The 17,744-nt window shown below is 37.5% G+C and overlaps 1 protein-coding gene across 1 annotated transcript; it reads right to left on the bottom strand.

The window, feature by feature from the left end:
• Positions 1-5,966: 5,966 nt before the first annotated feature.
• On the bottom strand, positions 5,967-17,539 carry FAM240B (family with sequence similarity 240 member B). Its single transcript, XM_046022082.1, has 2 exons — positions 17,397-17,539; positions 5,967-6,060 (listed from the first exon to the last, which is right to left on the bottom strand). Exons 1-2 carry the CDS (start codon positions 17,537-17,539, stop codon positions 5,967-5,969), a joined length of 237 nt encoding a protein of 78 aa, XP_045878038.1.
• Between the last annotated feature and the right edge of the window lie 205 nt (positions 17,540-17,744).

Here is a 17,744-nt window from a genome sequence, read left to right as displayed (position 1 = left end):
ACTGGAAGGGGAGATGAACCATGAGAGACTATGGACTCTGAAAAACAACCAGAGGGTTTTGAAGGGGCGGAGGGGTGGGAGGTTGAGGAACCAGGTGGTGGGTAATAGGGAGGGCACGTACTGCATGGAGCACTGGGTGTGGTGTAAAAACAATGAACACTGTTATGCTGAAAAGAAACAAATAAATGAATAAAAAAAAATCTTTAAAAAAAAACCTAAAAAAAATTTAACTATTTAAATTTAAAAAATTAAACTAAAAAACAAACAAATGAACAATGAACAAATGAACAAATGAACAGAAAACAAACAAATGACTCTAGGGGTCAAAAAAACCTAGTGATGTCATCCCTCAGATTAGACAAAATGAAGAGTAGCTATGATGCTATAATGCTTATTCCTGGCAGTGATACGGGGAGAAGGGTAAACTCTAATTAACTGCTTGTTCAAATGGGAATTTTGCTGGCCTTTCTGGAAAGCATTCTAGTATCATTTAAAAAGTAGGAACTTCAATACTGTTTGTTCTCACTTCCAATTCCCGGGAATCTATTTTCTAGCACAGAACCAATTGAATAAATAAATAAGTAAATAAATACTCTTTGAACAAGAGTATTTGCTGCTACATTGTTTGAAGGACAAAAATCTGAAAATTATGTGATTGTCCATCTCTAAAAGAATTGTTGGCTTTATTATGGAACAACTACATCAGAGTATAATATGATCACATTAAAAAACGGGAATTGGAGGGGCGCTTGGGTGGCTCAGTGGGTTAAAGCCTCTGCCTTCAGCTCAGGTCATGATCCCAGGGTCCTGGGATTGAGCCCTGCATTGGGCTTTCTGCTCAGCAGGGAGCCTGCTTCCCCTCTTTCTCTCTCTGCCTGTCTCTCTGCCTGCTTGTGATCTATGTCTGTCAAATAAATAAATAAAAATCTTTTAAAAAATGGGAATTGGAGTTAAACTACCCTAGCATTTATATGAGGAAGGTTGAGTCAGGAAAGCAAGATGTAGAGAAGTGTCATATGATCTTACTTTGTAAAATATTACTACACATACATAGTCACACAAAGCCCTTTAGATGTAGTGTGTGTGTGAGTATGCATGTGTACTTGTGTATGTCTGTGTCAATGTGTAAGTGTGGGTTGAATGTGTGTGTCTGTACACACCTATGTGAACATGGGGAAAATACAGGAGGACTCATACCGGTTATTAACATGGGTTATGCAGTACAGGGGTTGCCAATGGTAGGAAATGCAGAAAAAAAGGGGGAAGCATGTTAAGACAGTGAAAACAAGGATAAATAGTTAATAAAAAATGCAATAAAAGCACACCAACCTGTATGATATAATGATTTATGCACTTATATGAAACTTTGGTGGAACTTTGATTGGAATGGCATTAAAAGTATAGATTGCTCTAGGCAGTATAGACATTTTAACAATGTTTATTCTTCCAATCCAAGAGCATGGAATGGTCTTCCATCTTTTTGTGTCTTCTTCAATTTCTTTCATGAGTGTTCTGTAGTTCCTCGAGTACAGGTCCTTTACCTCTTTGGTGAGGTTTATTTCCAGGTATCTTATGGTTCTTGGTGCTATAGTAAATGGAATCGATTCTCTAATTTCCCTTTCTGTATTTTCATTGTTAGTGTATAAGAAAGCCATGGATTTCTGTACATTGACTTTGTATCCTGCCACGTTACTGAATTGCTGTATGAGTTCTAGTAGTTTGGGGGTGGAGTCTTTGGGGTTTTCCATATAAAGAATCATGTCATCTGCGAAGAGAGAGAGTTTGACTTCTTCCTTGCCAATTTGGATACCTTTTATTTCTCTTTGTTGTCTGATTGCCGTTGCTAGGACTTCTAATACTATGTTGAACAAGAGTGGTGAGAGTGGGCATCCTTGTCGTGTTCCTGATCTCAACGGGAAGGCTGAAAGCTTTTTCCCATTGAGGATGATATTTGCTGTGGGTCTTTCATAGATAGATTTTATGAAGTTAAGGAATGTTCCCTCTCTCCCTATACTTTGAAGCGTTTTCATCAGGAACGGATGCTGGATTTTGTCAAATGCTTTTTCTGCATCAATTGAGAGGATCCTGTGGTTCTTCTCTCTTCTCTTATTGACTTGTTCTATCACATTGATTGATTTGCGAATGTTGAACCAACCTTGCAACCCAGGGATGAATCCCACCTGGTCATGGTGGATAATCTTTTTAATGTACTGCTGGATCCTGTTTGCTAGGATCTTGTTGAGAATCTTTGCATCCATATTCATCAGTGATATTGGTCTGAAATTCTCCTTTTTGGTAGGGTCTTTGCCTGGTTTGGGGATCAGGGTAATGCCGGCTTCATAAAAAGAGTCTGGAAGTTGTCCTTCTGCTTCAATTTTTTGGAACAGCTTCAGGAGAATTGGTGTTGTTTCTTCTTTGAAAGTTTGGTAGAATTCCCCAGGGAATCCGTCAGGTCCTGGGCTCTTGTTTTTTGGGAGGTTTTTGATCACTGCTTCAATCTCATTACTAGATATCGGTCTATTCAGGTTGTCAATTTCTTCCTGGTTCAATTTTGGGAGTTTGTCGTTTTCCAGGAATGCATCCATTTCATCTAGGTTGCTTAGCTTATTGGCATATAACTGTTGGTAATAATTTCTGATGATTGTTTCTATTTCCTTGGTGTTAGTTGTGATCTCTCCCTTTTCATTCATCATTTTATTAATTTGGGCTTTCTCTCTTTTCTTTTGCATTAGTGTGGCCAATGGTTTATCGATCTTATTGATTCTTTCAAAAAACAAGCTTCTAGTTTCATTGATACGTTCTACTGTATCTCTCGTTTCTACCTCATTGATCTCTGCTCTAATCTTGATTATTTCCCTTCTTGCATGTGGAGTTGGCTTGATTTGTTGTTGATTCTCCAGTTCTTTAAGGTGTAGAAAGAGCTGGTGTATTCTGGATTTTTCCATTTTTTTGAGGGAGGCTTGGATGGCTAAGTATTTCCCCCTTAGAACCGCCTTTGCTGTATCCCATAGGTTTTGGACCGAAGTATCTTCATTCTCATTGGTTTCCATGAATTGTTTAAGTTCCTCTTTGATCTCCTGGTTGATCCAAGCATTCTTAAACAAGGTGGTCTTTAGCTTCCAGGTGTTTGAGTTCCTTCTGAAATTTTCCTTGTGATTGAGTTCCAGTTTCAAAGCTTTGTGATCTGAGAATAGGCAGGGAATAATGTCAGTCTTTTGGTATCGGTTGAGTCCTGCTTTGTGACCCAGTATGTGGTCTATTCTGGAGAAGGTTCCATGTGCACTTGAGAAGAATGAGTATTCTGTTGTTTTAGGGTGGAATGTTCTGTATACGTCAATGAGGTCCATCTGGTCCAAAGTTTCATTCAATGCTCTTATTTCTTTATTAATTTTCTGCTTCGATGATCTGTCTATTTCTGAGAGAGGTGTATTAAGATCTCCTACTATTATGTATGGAATCAGAAGAGACCCCGAATTGCTAAGGAAATGTTGAAAAACAAAAACAAAACTGGCGGCATCATGTTACCTGATTTCAAGCTTTACTACAAAGCCGTGATCACCAAGACAGTGTGGTACTGACATAAAAACAGACACATAGACCAGTGGAACAGAGTGGAGAGCCCAGATATGGACCCTCAACTCTATGGTCAAATAATCTTCGACAAAACAGGAAAAAATATTCAATGGAAAAAAGACAGTCTCTTCAATAAATGGTGCTGGGAAAACTGGACAGCGATATGTAGAAGAATGAAATTCAACCATTGCCTTACACCGTACACAAAGATAAACTCAAAATGGATAAAAGACCTCAACATGAGAAAGGAATCTATCAGAATCCTAGAGAAGAACATAGGCAGTAACCTCTTGGATATCAGCCACAGCAACTTCTTTCAAGATATGTCTCCAAAGGCCAAGGAAACAAGAGTGAAAATGAACTTTTGGGACTTCATCAAGATCAAAAGTTTCTGCACTGCAAAGGAAACAGTCAACAAAACAAAGAGGCAACCCACGGAATGGGAGAAGATATTTGCTAATGACAGTGCACACAAAAGGTTGATATCCAGGATCTATAAAGAACTTCTCAAACTCAACACACACAAAACAGATAATCATATCAAAAAATGGGCAGAAGTTATGAACAGACACTTCTCCAATGAAGACATACAAATGGCTGTCAGACACATGAAAAAATGTTCATCATCACTAGCCATCAGGGAGATTCAAATTAAAACAACATTGAGATACCACCTGACACCAGTTAGAATGGCCAAAATTAGCAAGACAGGAAACAACGTGTGTTGGAGAGGATGTGGAGCATGGGGAACCCTCTTACACTGTTGGTGGGAATGCAAGTTAGTGCAGCCACTTTGGAGAACAGCGTGGAGATTCCTGAAGAAAATAAGAATAGAGCTTCCCTATGACCCTGCAATTGCACTGCTGGGTATTTACCCCAAAGATACAGATGTAGTGAAAAGAAGGGCCATTTGTACCCCAATGTTTATTGCAGCAATGGCTACGGTCGCCAAACTGTGGAAAGAACCAAGATGCCCTTCAACAGATGAATGGATAAGGAAGATGTGGTCCATATACACAATGGAGTATTATGCCTCCATCAGAAAGGATGAATACCCAACTTTTGTAGCAACATGGACGGGACTGGAAGTGATTATGCTGAGCGAAATAAGTCAAGCAGAGAGAGTCAAGTATCATATGGTCTCACTTATTTGTGGAGCATAACAAATAACATGGAGGACATGGGGAGATGGAGAGGAGAGGGAGTTGAGGGAAACTGGAAGGAGAGATGAACCATGAGAGACTATGGACTCTGAAAAACAACCAGAGGGTTTTGAAGGGGCGGAGGGGTGGGAGGTTGAGGAACCAGGTGGTGGGTAATAGGGAGGGCACGTACTGCATGGAGCACTGGATGATGCCAAAAAACGAACACCGTTATGCTGTAAATAAACAAATAAAAAAAATTTTAAAAAAAGAAAACAAAGAAAAAAAAATGTTACCACAGGGTGTTAATGAGGGATGGATGCCTTTCCCAGCACTGTCTCAGGTTATCTCCCCTGGGTCCCTCTGGCCATCTGCATTCCTTCATCCTCAGGGCTTCTGTACCTGCCCCCAGAGAGGATTCTGTGGGCAGAAGAACTCTAGTTACTGTGATTGATAGAACCTGCCCAGCTCTGTGGTCATGTTTTGCAACTGAGAAGAGACTACAGTGAGGGTGACTGTAAATTCCCGAATGTGTCTGGGGACAGCTGGAGCTGACACTTGTTCTAACACCAGAGACTAACCAAGATAGGCGTGAAAGAGTTAACACAGGGCACGCTCTAGTGAGGGCACAACAACCGAGTTTATTAAGCATTATCTTGTTTTATGTTTCTAATTAAAGATGTTTATGAGAAAAAAAATTCATATGAAGGGAAGAGAAAGATACTTTGTTCATTTTCAAACTGTATAGTTAATAAATTATTCTTTTTATAATAGTAGCCTTATTTTTTTTTTTAAGTAGTTGCATTTCTGTATTCACAAAAAGCAGGACAGGAAGAAAAGATTGACTCTCTTTTCCCAGAATATCCAGAGAAGCCAGATTCCCATCCAGGTCATTGCCCTCAGTAAGCTTAGATAAAACATTCAGATTTGAAAATGAAAAGAAAACGTGGAAATAAATTACACTACATGGATCTTTGAAACCTGGGGAGTGTTAATTCTAAGAGCTTTTTATATTGAATATCCTGAGCTTCCCTGTCCCATTGTCTGTCACTCTGTCCTGTGCAGAGAGGATTGAGTTGGATAATGACTCCCATTAGCACTGGGGGATGTTTCACATGTAAATCCCTTACAAATGGGAAAACAAATAGAGTATCCTGGTTAGTAAATCAACATAGCTTGGGTGTTAGATTTTTCTCCTAAAGAGTGCCCTTGGTGGTTTGTTATCTTTGCAGTGGATGAAGCAGGCAGCTCTCAGCTCACTGTGCTTGCCTGCTTTTTCTTCTCATCAGGAGTGTCCAGCATCTGCAGCCTTTTCTCCAGTCTCTGTTTCCATTCTTCTCTGAGCCTGAGGGGAGAAAAATACAAGTGGTTAGTGCTTTTGTCTCCATATCTGCTGGTCCAATTGAGGTGTATGTGTGTGTGTGTTTTTTTTTCTTCTAACAAATATTTTTAAGAGAAACAAATGGCTTTTACAAATTAATGAAGACAAAAATAGATAAATGAAAAAAGTCTATGAATATATAGTTGTATAAAAATTGTTCCTTCCTAAACTGATGTGTGGATTCAGTGTAACATCAAACAAAATCCCAGAAAGACCTTTTTGGTAGATACCAATAAGCTGACTCTAAATTTTATATGGCAAGGCAAAAGGACTAGATTAGGAACAACTTTGAAGAAGAAAGTTGGAAGACTCACACTATTTGATTCTGTGACTTAAGAAGTTAAGAAGTTGTCATAATCAAGACAGTGTGGCACTGGTGAAGGAAAAAATAGGTCAATGGAACAGAATAGAGTCCAGAAATAAATATACCCAAATACAGCCAATTGATTATTGACAAGAGACAAAGGCAATAGAGGAAAGTTTTTTTTTTTTTTTTTTCCCAAACAAATGGTGTGAGGCGCCTGGGTGTCTCAGTCAGTTAAGTGTCTGCCTTTGGCTCAAGTCATGATCCCAGGGTCCTGGGATTGAGTGCCACATTGGGGTCCCTGCCCAGCAGGAAGCTTCCTTCTCTCTCTCTCAATCCCCCTGGTTGTGTTTCCTCTCTCACTGTGTCTCTCTCTGTCAAATAAATAAATAAAATCTTTAAAAAACAAACAACCAAACAAACAAAAAATGGTGCTGAAGCATCATACGTTCATATTTTTAAAAATGGACTTTAGGGGTGTCTGGGTGGCTCGGGTTATAATCTCGGGGTCCTGGAATCGAGCCCCACATCAGGCTCCCTGCTTCTCCCTTTCCTTCTGCCCCTCTTCTCATCTCTCCCCACTTGTGCTCTCTGCTCTCTCTCTCAAGTAAGTGGATAAAATCTTTAAAAAAAAAATGGACTTTAATCCATACTCCACCTCTTATACAAAATTAACTCAAAATGGATCATAGACCTAAATATAAAATGTAAGACTAAGACTTCTAAAAAAAAAAACCCCACAAAATAACATCTCCTTATTTCCCTTGGGTTAGGGGAAAAATTCTTAGCTACAACACAAAAAACATAATTCATTGAAAAAAGAAAACTTGGATTTTTATCAAAATTAAAAATTTGTTCTGTGAGGCACTGTAAAAGGGAATAAAAGGCAAGCCATAAGCGAAGCACATATTTGCAAATCACAAATTTGTTAAGAGACTTGTTTCTAGAATATATAAAGTTCAAACTAAATGTTAAGAAAATAAACAATGTAATGGGCAAAAAATTTGAACAAACATTTTGCTAAAGAAGTTGTATGGATGGCAAATAATCACATAAAATTAATACTTAGTATAACTAGGAAAATGAAAATTAAACTACAATGATGTAACATTGGCCTCATAGAATGACCCAAACAAAAAAGAAAAACAAAAAGAGTCCCTTCTTAATCCTCTCCTCCCCCCCCCCAAAAAAAACCCAACAAAATTTAAAAAACCTTTACAACAAAATTCAAATCAAGTGTTGGTCAGGATGTTGAGTAACTGGAATTCTTTTACATTGTGGTGGAAATACAAAATGCATAGTCAGTTGGGAAAATAGTTTGGCATTTACCATATGACCAGCAATCTTAATCCTGGGTATTGACTGGAGAAACAGAGACTTATGTTCCACAGAAATCTGTATGCAAATGTTTACAGCAATCTTATTCATAATCATTAAAAACCAGAAATGACCCTAATGTCTTCCAGTGGAGAGTGGATCACCAAACTGTGATATATCCACTCGACAGAATAATACTCAGCAACAATGAGGAATAGGCAAATGATATGCACAACAACAATAATTAATCCCAAATACATTTTGCTGAGTGAGAAAAGCCAGACTCAAGAGACTACATATTATATACTTCATATATGGAATTCTGGAAAAAGCAAAACTATAGGGGTAAAGAACAGATCATTGGTTGCCAGGGATTAGAAAGTAATGGAGGAATTGACCACAAAGGAGCAGCATGTGGGGATTTTTCAGGGTGATGGGACTACACTGTATCTTTTTTTTTTTTTTTTTTTTTTTGGTGCTGTTCTTTTTTATTTTAATTTCTTCTTCCTATTTTTCTTTTTTTTTTCATTTTATTTATTTTTTCAGTGTAACAGTATTCATTCTTTTTGCACAACACCCAGTGCTCCATGCAAAACGTGCCCTCCCCATTACCCACCACCTGTTCCTCCAACCTCCCACCCTTGACCCTTCAAAACCCTCAGGTTGCCCCAACCTCCCACCCCTGACCCTTCAAAACCCTCAGGTTGTTTTTCAGAGTCCATAGTCTCTTATGGTTCGCCTCCCCTCCCCAATGTCCATAGCCCGCTCCCCCTCTCCCAATCCCACCTCCCCCCAGGAACCCCCAGTTTGTTTTGTGAGATTAAGAGTCATTTATGGTTTGTCTCCCTCCCAATGAAACAAGATGGGATTGGGAGGGAGACTACACTGTATCTTGATTGTGGTAATTACATGACTCTAAGCATCTGTCAAAAACTCATAGAACTGTACGTACACATGAAAAGAAATGCATGGTGCTTATAAATCAATTGAGAAAAAGAAAATCTATAGTAAAATGGGCAGAGGATATAAAATGGCTGCCCCAGAAGAAGAAATCCAGCTGTTTCTTATACATATAAAAAGATCTCATCTAAACTTGTAATTAATTAAATTCAGTTTAATTCTGGAACACTGAAAAGAAATTAAAAAAATTCAGTTTAAAACAGTGAGATGCCGTTTTTCACCTGTCAGATTAACAATGATTATAGTTTGACAACACACAGTGTGAGCAGCTATGGAAATTGGCCCTCCCATACTCAGGGTGGGAGTTTAAATTAATACAACATCTTTGCAAAACAAGAAGTCAGGAAGTCAAAATTAAAAACAACAACAAAGAACTCATCTTTTGACTTAAGATTTTCATTTTTATGAACTTATTCCATAATTCTTGTCCATGTATTCAAAAATGTATGTGCAAGTATTCTTTTTAGAACATTTAGAACAGCCAGAAAATGAAAACAACCGGTGTTCTTTGATGTGATTGATTAAATCAATTGTTAACATCATTATAATGGAAAGCATTAAAGAAGAACTGGGTGCACTTATATAGAAAAGTTTCCAGGTAAGTTAAAAAAAAAAAGGTGCAAATTAGTGAAGATAGTATAGTCTCATTTTGCATAAAAATATAGCACATATATTTATTTGCTTATTCAAATTGAAGCTTTGGAGAAAGATACAAAGAACTTGGCAGCTTTCCATGGAGAGCAGGTCTAGGAGCCTAAGTAAGGATACTCACTTCTGATTATATGACTTTTTGTGCTACTTGAATTAAAAAAAAATGTGTATATATGTATGTATGTATATATATGCACTTGTGTTCATTACATAGATATAAAAATAACCAAAATGAAAAGATTGGGTAAATGTTATTATTTTACTAGAGCTGCCATAACAAAATACCACAGTCTAGGGGTCTTAAACAACAGAAATTTATTTTCTCACAGCTCTGGAGGCTGGAAGTCCTAGATCAAGGTGTCTGTAGATTGGTTTTCTCCCAATGCCTCTCTCCTTTGCTTGCAGATGGCCTTTTTGCTTCATTCTCATGTGGCCTTTCCTCTGGGTGTGTGCGCATTCCTGGTGTCCCTTCATGCATCCTAACTCCTCTTCTTATAAGATTGGATTATGCAGACACTAAAGTTCTCCTTTTAAGCAGGTCACCTCTCTTAAAGGCCCTATAAGCAAATATAGTCACACTCTGAGGTACTGGGAGTTAGGACTTTAGCATGAATTTGAGGGGATACAATTCAGTTCATAACGTTGCTAAAGCAAAGTAATGCATGCTTATTGCAGGGAAATAAGAATATATGAAGAAGAATTTAAAAAGTTGGATTTAACTTTAATTTTTCACCCTTATAAATAGCCCTAAAATGAGTATAATAATACTTAATACTCTCTTAATATACCTGTCAATTTTCCTTGGAGAGATTCCTAGAGAAAAGTAAGTTAGAGGGTATAAGTATTTTGAAGGCTTTAGGCACCTTCTACTAATGGATTTCTGGAAGATTCTCACTTAAAACTCTGCCCAATTATAGGCCCAGGAAAGAATTTAAAGATGATGGAGTATCTGGCTGTTGTTAGTTATAGTTGTTGCTTAAGCACATTAGCAACCAGGAATTGAAAGTTGAAGTATTGAGAGAAGAATTAAGGATATAGGAAATAATGTTAAGACATTGGTTATATGCTCATTCTACCTCAAATTAAATTAAAGTGATGGACATAAAAAAACAGTTTGCTTGTTTGAAAGGTGAGATAAAACATGGAATGGCTGTTCTCTCGTAGCCAGGCAGTTGCCTCAGAGCTTTTTCACACTTTACTTGGGAAGTGCTGATTTATTGAGCTTATATGACCTTTCTGTTGATATCCACCTATTAGTAATTTTCACAAGTTGTTATTTCTTCATTATGCTTATTAAGTATGCACCTTCTATTTCAACTTGCAACCGATCTTTAGGTTCACAAGCTCCCCTTATTAAGGATTTCTGAAAGGTTCTTTAAATAAATTTGCCTCCAAAGTTACATGACTTTTGTCTCTGAGATCTTTTAAAGTTCACTAATGACTATTTGTTTTTAAATAAATTGTTATCTGTGTATTTCATGGAACTGGATGAAATTCTTAATATGATATGAACTCATTCACTAATTAAAGGGGCCTTACTTTTTCTGGATGTAGTGGGCATGCAAATGTGTCACTCAGAGATGCTGCTGTGGGAAGCATAGCTGACTTCCCATCTGCAACTACTTCCCATCTACATCTGCTCCAAGCATTTGCACCAAGGCCAAACTTTTCTTGGGCTGCTCTCAGCCAGTGACTGAACCGAGCAGAGGTACCAATGCAGGCCTCTCTCTGCAAGACACAGAGCTTCTTTGAACAATTGCCTTTGGCTCAGGGACTTCCCATTAGTCTGGCCAAAACTTTATTAGGTTTGCCCTGCTGCCTAATCCAGTTCCACTTCCTTCCCTTTCTCTTTCATGGAGGTCAGACCTGTAGCACAGTCTGATGACTCTCCTTAACTTCTCTGACTCTTCTTAGTGGTGTACTATTAGTTTGTGAGGATAATTCTTAATCTTTTAGGGATTTTGTAAACTCATTATGAAATATAAACATTACTGAATGTAAATTGTAAAGTTATTATTAAATTATATTGATTTTAATCTATTAAATTTATTAAGACTTAATTTAATGTTAATTAATTTTATTAAAACAGTAATAACTGTGTGAAATTCACTTTCAAGTTATTTTACTATAATCTGTGATCTTCAGTTATTTAGGCCTATTATCTTTAAATGGTGAAATTATTATATGATGGGGTGCCATTGCCTTCTCAACTCATCTTCACTGATGTCACATCGATAGCTTGAAATAAACCATTTACAACACGGATGTCAGCAAAAACTATAAATCTGGCCAGTTGCCCGTGTTTGTAAATAAAGTTTCATTGAAATATAGTTCTGACCCTTTGTTTACACATCATCTAAGGCTGCTTTCACATGACAGTGACAGAGCTGAGTAGATGCAACAGAGACCACATGCACCCTCCCCTCAATATTTACGACCTTGTCCTTATAAAAAATGTTCATTGACCCCTCATCTAGACTTTTAAAGTGATGGAGACAATTTTAATATTGCAGATTAAATTTAAAACTGTGCTGTGTATATAGCTATTACATTATAAATATTTAAACAAATAAATAAATACCTTACATATAAGTTGTGTAAATATTCTTCCAGTACTAGAAAACTATCCTTGATGATCTAACTTATTTGTTAAATTAATAGTAATGAAGTACTCATCCAATTTTGTCAAATTGCGGTTGAACTGCAACTATAGATTGCTATAGATGAAAGAGGTTGGCATGAACCTGTTGGTTTATTAAAGCATACTATGAAAATCAGTCAGGTATATGGAATTTATAATAAAGAACATTGTATATTTTCTTAATATTTATAAATTGTGTGCTACACATACTTTTCACCTGTGAAATTTATGATAAACTTACATAGGTATATACACATGTACAATTTTTTCCCACAGAGAGCCAGTTTTTAAACATTTGTTAGTACACCACAACTTCCTCCCCATTTTTCTCTCACAGGTGTTTCCCCCAATAAATGTCATCAAATCTTGCCCTCTGTTTCTCACCTAATTAATGTATTTGGAATGATAAATTTATTCTAGGAACAGAGCTTAGGAATCTGGGGTTCATAATACATTTATCTACTTTTTATGACAGCTATAACACTATTTATTGCCAGATGGTAAGGGATTCAGGGCTCTATCTACCCAAGTTCTCTTTAAAACTTGTTTTCTGAATATTTAGACTGTTTGCTGCCCCTTTCTGATCAACATTATTTATCACTGTGTTGCTGCCATTTATTTGGGTTCTCAGTAAAGTGGTGAATATAAGTGCATATACAGACCTTTTATTTTGTAGTAAGAAATGTCAATATGAGAAAGGTAAAGCTTAAAAATTGGTATACAGACTGAGATACAGTAGAGGAGCAATACAACTGGCATTTGAAGCTAGAAGATAACATTTTTCTTAATCCTACAAATATTGACCTCACTTTTCAAATGGAGACCAAACAAAATTTACTCTTTATTATTCTAGATTCATCTGATTTGTGGAGGAGTTGTAGTTAATATATAGGAACACAGATTCTCCCTGATAAGTTTTGGGTTTGACTAGAAAGCATTCTAGTCAAATTCTTAACTAGATTCTTAACTAATTCTTAAACTAGAATTGTAACATCCTTACTGGGAACCAGTGAAGAGCAGCTGGGACAAAATCAGATTTTTTTCCATCATGTGTGAGGCACTAAATACATGTATCAGTTTGGATCCTCCAAGAAGCAGACTTGGAGGAATCACCTATGATAAATAAAGGTGAAGAGTGAACTGAAGTAGTCAGAACAGTCTTCAGACTTCCATGTTGGCCTGATCCCCATGGAAAGAGAGGGAGGAAAAAAATGTGGGTGCGAAGAGCTCCACCCCACAGCACAGTGCTAAAAAAGCTGGGGCTAGGTTGAGGGGGAGGCCCTGGACAAGGTGCGCAGCAAAGGAGCTCTGTCATGCAGGAACTGGCCAGAACTAGTTTCCTCTGCCATGCTCAGTCAGGGTTAGGTTTGGCCTCAACTCAAGCTCAGTGATTGATCCAGAAGGGTGGCAGCTAGAGCTCTCTGTCAGCTCTGTGCCCCATTGCAAGCTACCTTGAAGGAGCTCTGAATAGAGTACTTCTGTGGTTACTACAATATGTAGAGTAGTAAATAATTCCAGTCATCAAAGAGTTTATAGTTTATTGAGTTCTTGATGTCCCATTTCAAATCTTGGTATTTCATTACAATCTCTGTACTTTTGTTTGAATATGAAAGGTCAGACAATGATTTTGCCACTTCTATTCTAGTAGAATAACAGATATACCTTTATAGTAGTTTTTCCTTAGTAAGGAGAGATGGGCCTGATCCTGGTTTCCTTGTGACCTGTAGCTCACTGGCCTGATTGTGGGGCAGAGCTCCAATAACCAACACAGGATGACAGCCTTGGCATAATGATTTGAACAAGTCAGTTTACTAATCACATTCCCTACCTCAGTTTGAATGAAAAAATCTAAATTTTTTTCTCAGTGGTGCTCTTTCTAGACTAAATCTTACTTTATAACAGATTTAAAATAATGATTTCATCTGGCTAGAAGATTCTGAGTTGGATATTTTGTTACCTGTGGGTGAAAGCATCCTGAATGACAGAACTGATAAGCAGGAATCAAGCAGAGGGAGGGGAGTGGTCCTGAAGTGAGGCTTGATAAACCCCTTTCCCACTCAAGTCCTCCAGATTTAATATCTACCTGATGCCGTGAATTCTGTTACATTCTGAAGAGGTATTTTGAAACCATATTTATACTAAAACACTATTTTTTAAAAAATATAAGCCCTGCACGATTTCTCAGTTATAACTACAGGCTGATCATTTACACTTAAGTGTCCATGTCATTTATCATCTAAACTCAAATACTTTTAAAATAAAAGGGCAAATCTAGTCTGTAATTATAACAAATGATAGGTGTTTACCTGGACGGTCCCTGAAACGAGGAGGATGCGCCTATACTGCATCGAATTGTCTCTATCAGTTATTTGCAAACAGTTTTCAAGTTATCTATTGACCAATCCTATTCGTCTTGTATTGCTTCTTTCTGGCCACACTCAGAGGAAGTAAGGGGTTTATGTTTCTGGGGTCACTCATCTTGCTTCATGATCTCACCTTCAAGGCCTCTGCCAGCTACATCAGTTACCAGGGTAAATAGATGCTCTGCAGCTCAGTCTGAATTCTTCTGTGCAGTAGTGTGCTAACAAGCATGTCTGTTTCCTCTCTACCCAGCTTTGGCACAAGTCTTGCTTGTCAGACCAGCAGAGAATATAAGGAAATATTGATTTTGTTCTACCAGAAAAGGAACTGGTGGAAAATTTTAGGGTTTTTGTCTTCTATAGTTCACTTAGAACATTCCTGTATTGCATAGTGGTTTAAATTTGCCTTTTATAAGTGGAGAGTAGAATAAAAAAGAGTATGAGTATTATGTATGTATGTTGGGAGTATGTACTTATGTATAGTGGAGTATGGGGAGCTATCGGTCACAGGGCTAGAATAGGGACGTTGGGGTTTATGGCATTCATTGGTCTGCAAGTATATGTTGGAAGGTACACTATCATTCTGTTTCAAACTGTTTGCTCAGATCAGCAGGATTTAAACCAATATTCCAACATTCTGGTTTTGGTGTGAAAAATAAATCTGGGATGACAAAACCACTAGTTTTCATTCACTGTTAACCAAAATAAGAAAGCTTTTGAGTTTTTAAATTCATAGTTGATAAGGGAAATAGCTCTGGTAAGTGAGACTCCAGAACAGACTGGGGAACCCCAGAAAGCTGCCTCTATTCCCCTGTCCCTTAAGATTTTCAATGCAGAGGCTCTGTTCACATCTTTAAACATTTATTTGTGGGACACAATGATGAAATGTTTCATGATGAGCACATTTTGAAGATTTATTCTGTTTGTTAAGAAGAGAGAGAAAACTGCCCCAACTTGGAAAGGATCATTTCTGGGGCACATGGGAATCTGGAGAATTATTTGTTTAACTTATTTTAAAATTTAAAACATTGTTTAATTATTTGTAAATGCATTTGTTCCATGGACCATTTGCAATTGGTTGTCTTTTTCATAAATTTATTTTGCCCAATTACAAAATGGCAGAACATCCTTATAGAAACTTTGGAAAAACTAGGGGGGCTTATACACTAAAATCTGTCATTCCACCAATCAAAATTAATTGTTCTTATTATCTTAGTGTATTTTATTTTAATCTTTTATTGCATATACAGATAGGTTGTGTATATATTCTGATAAAAATAAAATATTACAAATTATTATTTTAATTCCATATCTTGAGAATTCTGGAAGGGAAAATGTACAGAGAGTTCATGCTCGGATTTGGTTTTCTGGGTTGTGCGCCAAGACTTGGAGGGTGGAAGAAGGCAGAAACCACACAATTGACTTTCCTCACTCCCCTGGAGTCACCAGGACTGGATGCTCTAATATGCGACTCTTCCACATGTAGAAAAGCCTGATTTAGCTTGATGGATAAGCAGGAATGTAGCTGGAATGGTGACAGAGCTCTTCTTTGGCTATGGAGAGAAGCTATTTCTCCTCCAGAGCTAATAAAGGTTTTTAGAAGTTAATGTTGATTCAACACATGTGAATTACATGTTTTCAGCTCAGCATGATCAGAAACATGGAGGCATAGTGCCTTGTGACTAGCAGAATACTCAGCTGCCACTCCACTGTGAGTAGGCATCTTAGCAAAACAGATAGCCTGGCTGGGCTGTTTCCCATTTTAGGGAAAGAGAACCCAGGTAGTTTCTGAAACAGTGAGTTGATCTGTCTGTTCCAAAGCTTTGCACATGGGAGGGCAGGTGCTGACTCTTATTCAGAGTGATGTTGACACATGTGACCTCATATAATAAGTATATGTTTCCCTTCAGCAGATTCTTTTGGCAAGAATATCAAGTTTACATGCCAAAGAGAGGAAGACCACATTTTCCTATCCCCAAGAATATTAATATATACCATCCCAAATGTGAGATCTTTTATACTTATATATGTTGACCTAACCTTGAAATTTAGTGTACCTCATGTGCTGGAGATTGCAACAGAGGAGAGGTGAGGAAAACAAATTTTCAGTTTATCAAGATATAAATAACAGAATCTCATTTTTATTGATCTATAAAAAGGCTTATCCTTATCTATAAGTCACTGGTTCTCAATAAGGAGTGACTTTGCCCTCTAGGCAATATTTGGTAACGTCAGCAGATATTTTTCATGTCATAATGAATAGGGGAGTCCTACTGGACTGTAATGTTTTGAGGGATGTTGCTAAACATCTTACAAAGCACAGGACCCTCCCCCCCACAAAGAATTATCTGGCTCTAAATATCAAAGTGCTAGGTTGAAAAACCCTGGTATAGGTGGTGGAAAGACTGAATAAGTAAGTATATTAACTAATCATGTCTTGAATTTTCCATACTTTATGATGTTTTGACATCTTAAGAAATTGCTGGCCATGGAAAGGACTAGCCTTTAGTAAAGGAGCTATCAAAGGGCTTTCTGTGAACATGTCAACCAATCCTGAGTCTGGGCCCCAATGACCTCTCTCACATATGAAGCCATATTTCCCCTTTCCTAAATTATCCCAGGGCTAGGTACCAGACAACTAGGAACCACATCGATAGTCCAAAGCCCTCTGAGATGATTCAAATTAGCGAACTGTTTTTTCTGACTTGCCTTTTGTTCAGAAACTCCAGTAAAAGTTCTGGCTTAGATTTCCACCATGCTTCTGTCTTTTGACACCTGGGCAAGATCTGGTGCTTCTTCTGTGGCCCTGCATGGTACGTGGTAACCCTTTCTCTGAGACCCGTGAATATAATAAACTTCTTCTGGGTATTGTTTTCCTTTCTTCTCATGACTTCACTGACTTTACCATATCATATTGAATAATTGCATTCTTATAAGAGTGATAATGAAAATAATTCAGTCTCCCATCTTCACATCTGGTATATTTCTACAGAAAATTCAATTAAACAAATTTAATAATAATGCATTGCCTTATTATTGAAAGATAATAGAGAAATAATCCACATACTTTCTCAGGGCGCTCCTTCCCTGACGATCTTCCTCCAGTTCCCTGTAACAAGTCTGTTTGCTAATTTCTTTTTCCCAGAAGCTTTTGAGCTCATGACAAGTTTCACAGCAGAAGACTTCCCGACGAATATATTGATTGTTCATCCCCTGAAAAACAAAAGAAAAAAAATCCCAGTTCTTCAAATAAAACCAGTCTAATTTTGGAGTGATGAAAGGTGAGTTTGAATCCAGCCCCTGCCACTTATACTTTTTTTTAAAGTTTCTTTTTTTTTTTAAGATTTTTATTTATGTTCTTGACAGAGATCACAAGTAGGCAGAGAGGCAGGCAGGGGGAAGGGAAGCAGGCTTC

This window comes from Meles meles, chromosome 11 (assembly GCF_922984935.1).
Source record: "Meles meles chromosome 11, mMelMel3.1 paternal haplotype, whole genome shotgun sequence".
NCBI lineage: Eukaryota > Metazoa > Chordata > Mammalia > Carnivora > Mustelidae > Meles > Meles meles.
The sequence above is the reverse complement of the archived record's forward strand: the minus strand, read 5'-3'. Positions and strand labels throughout refer to the sequence as shown.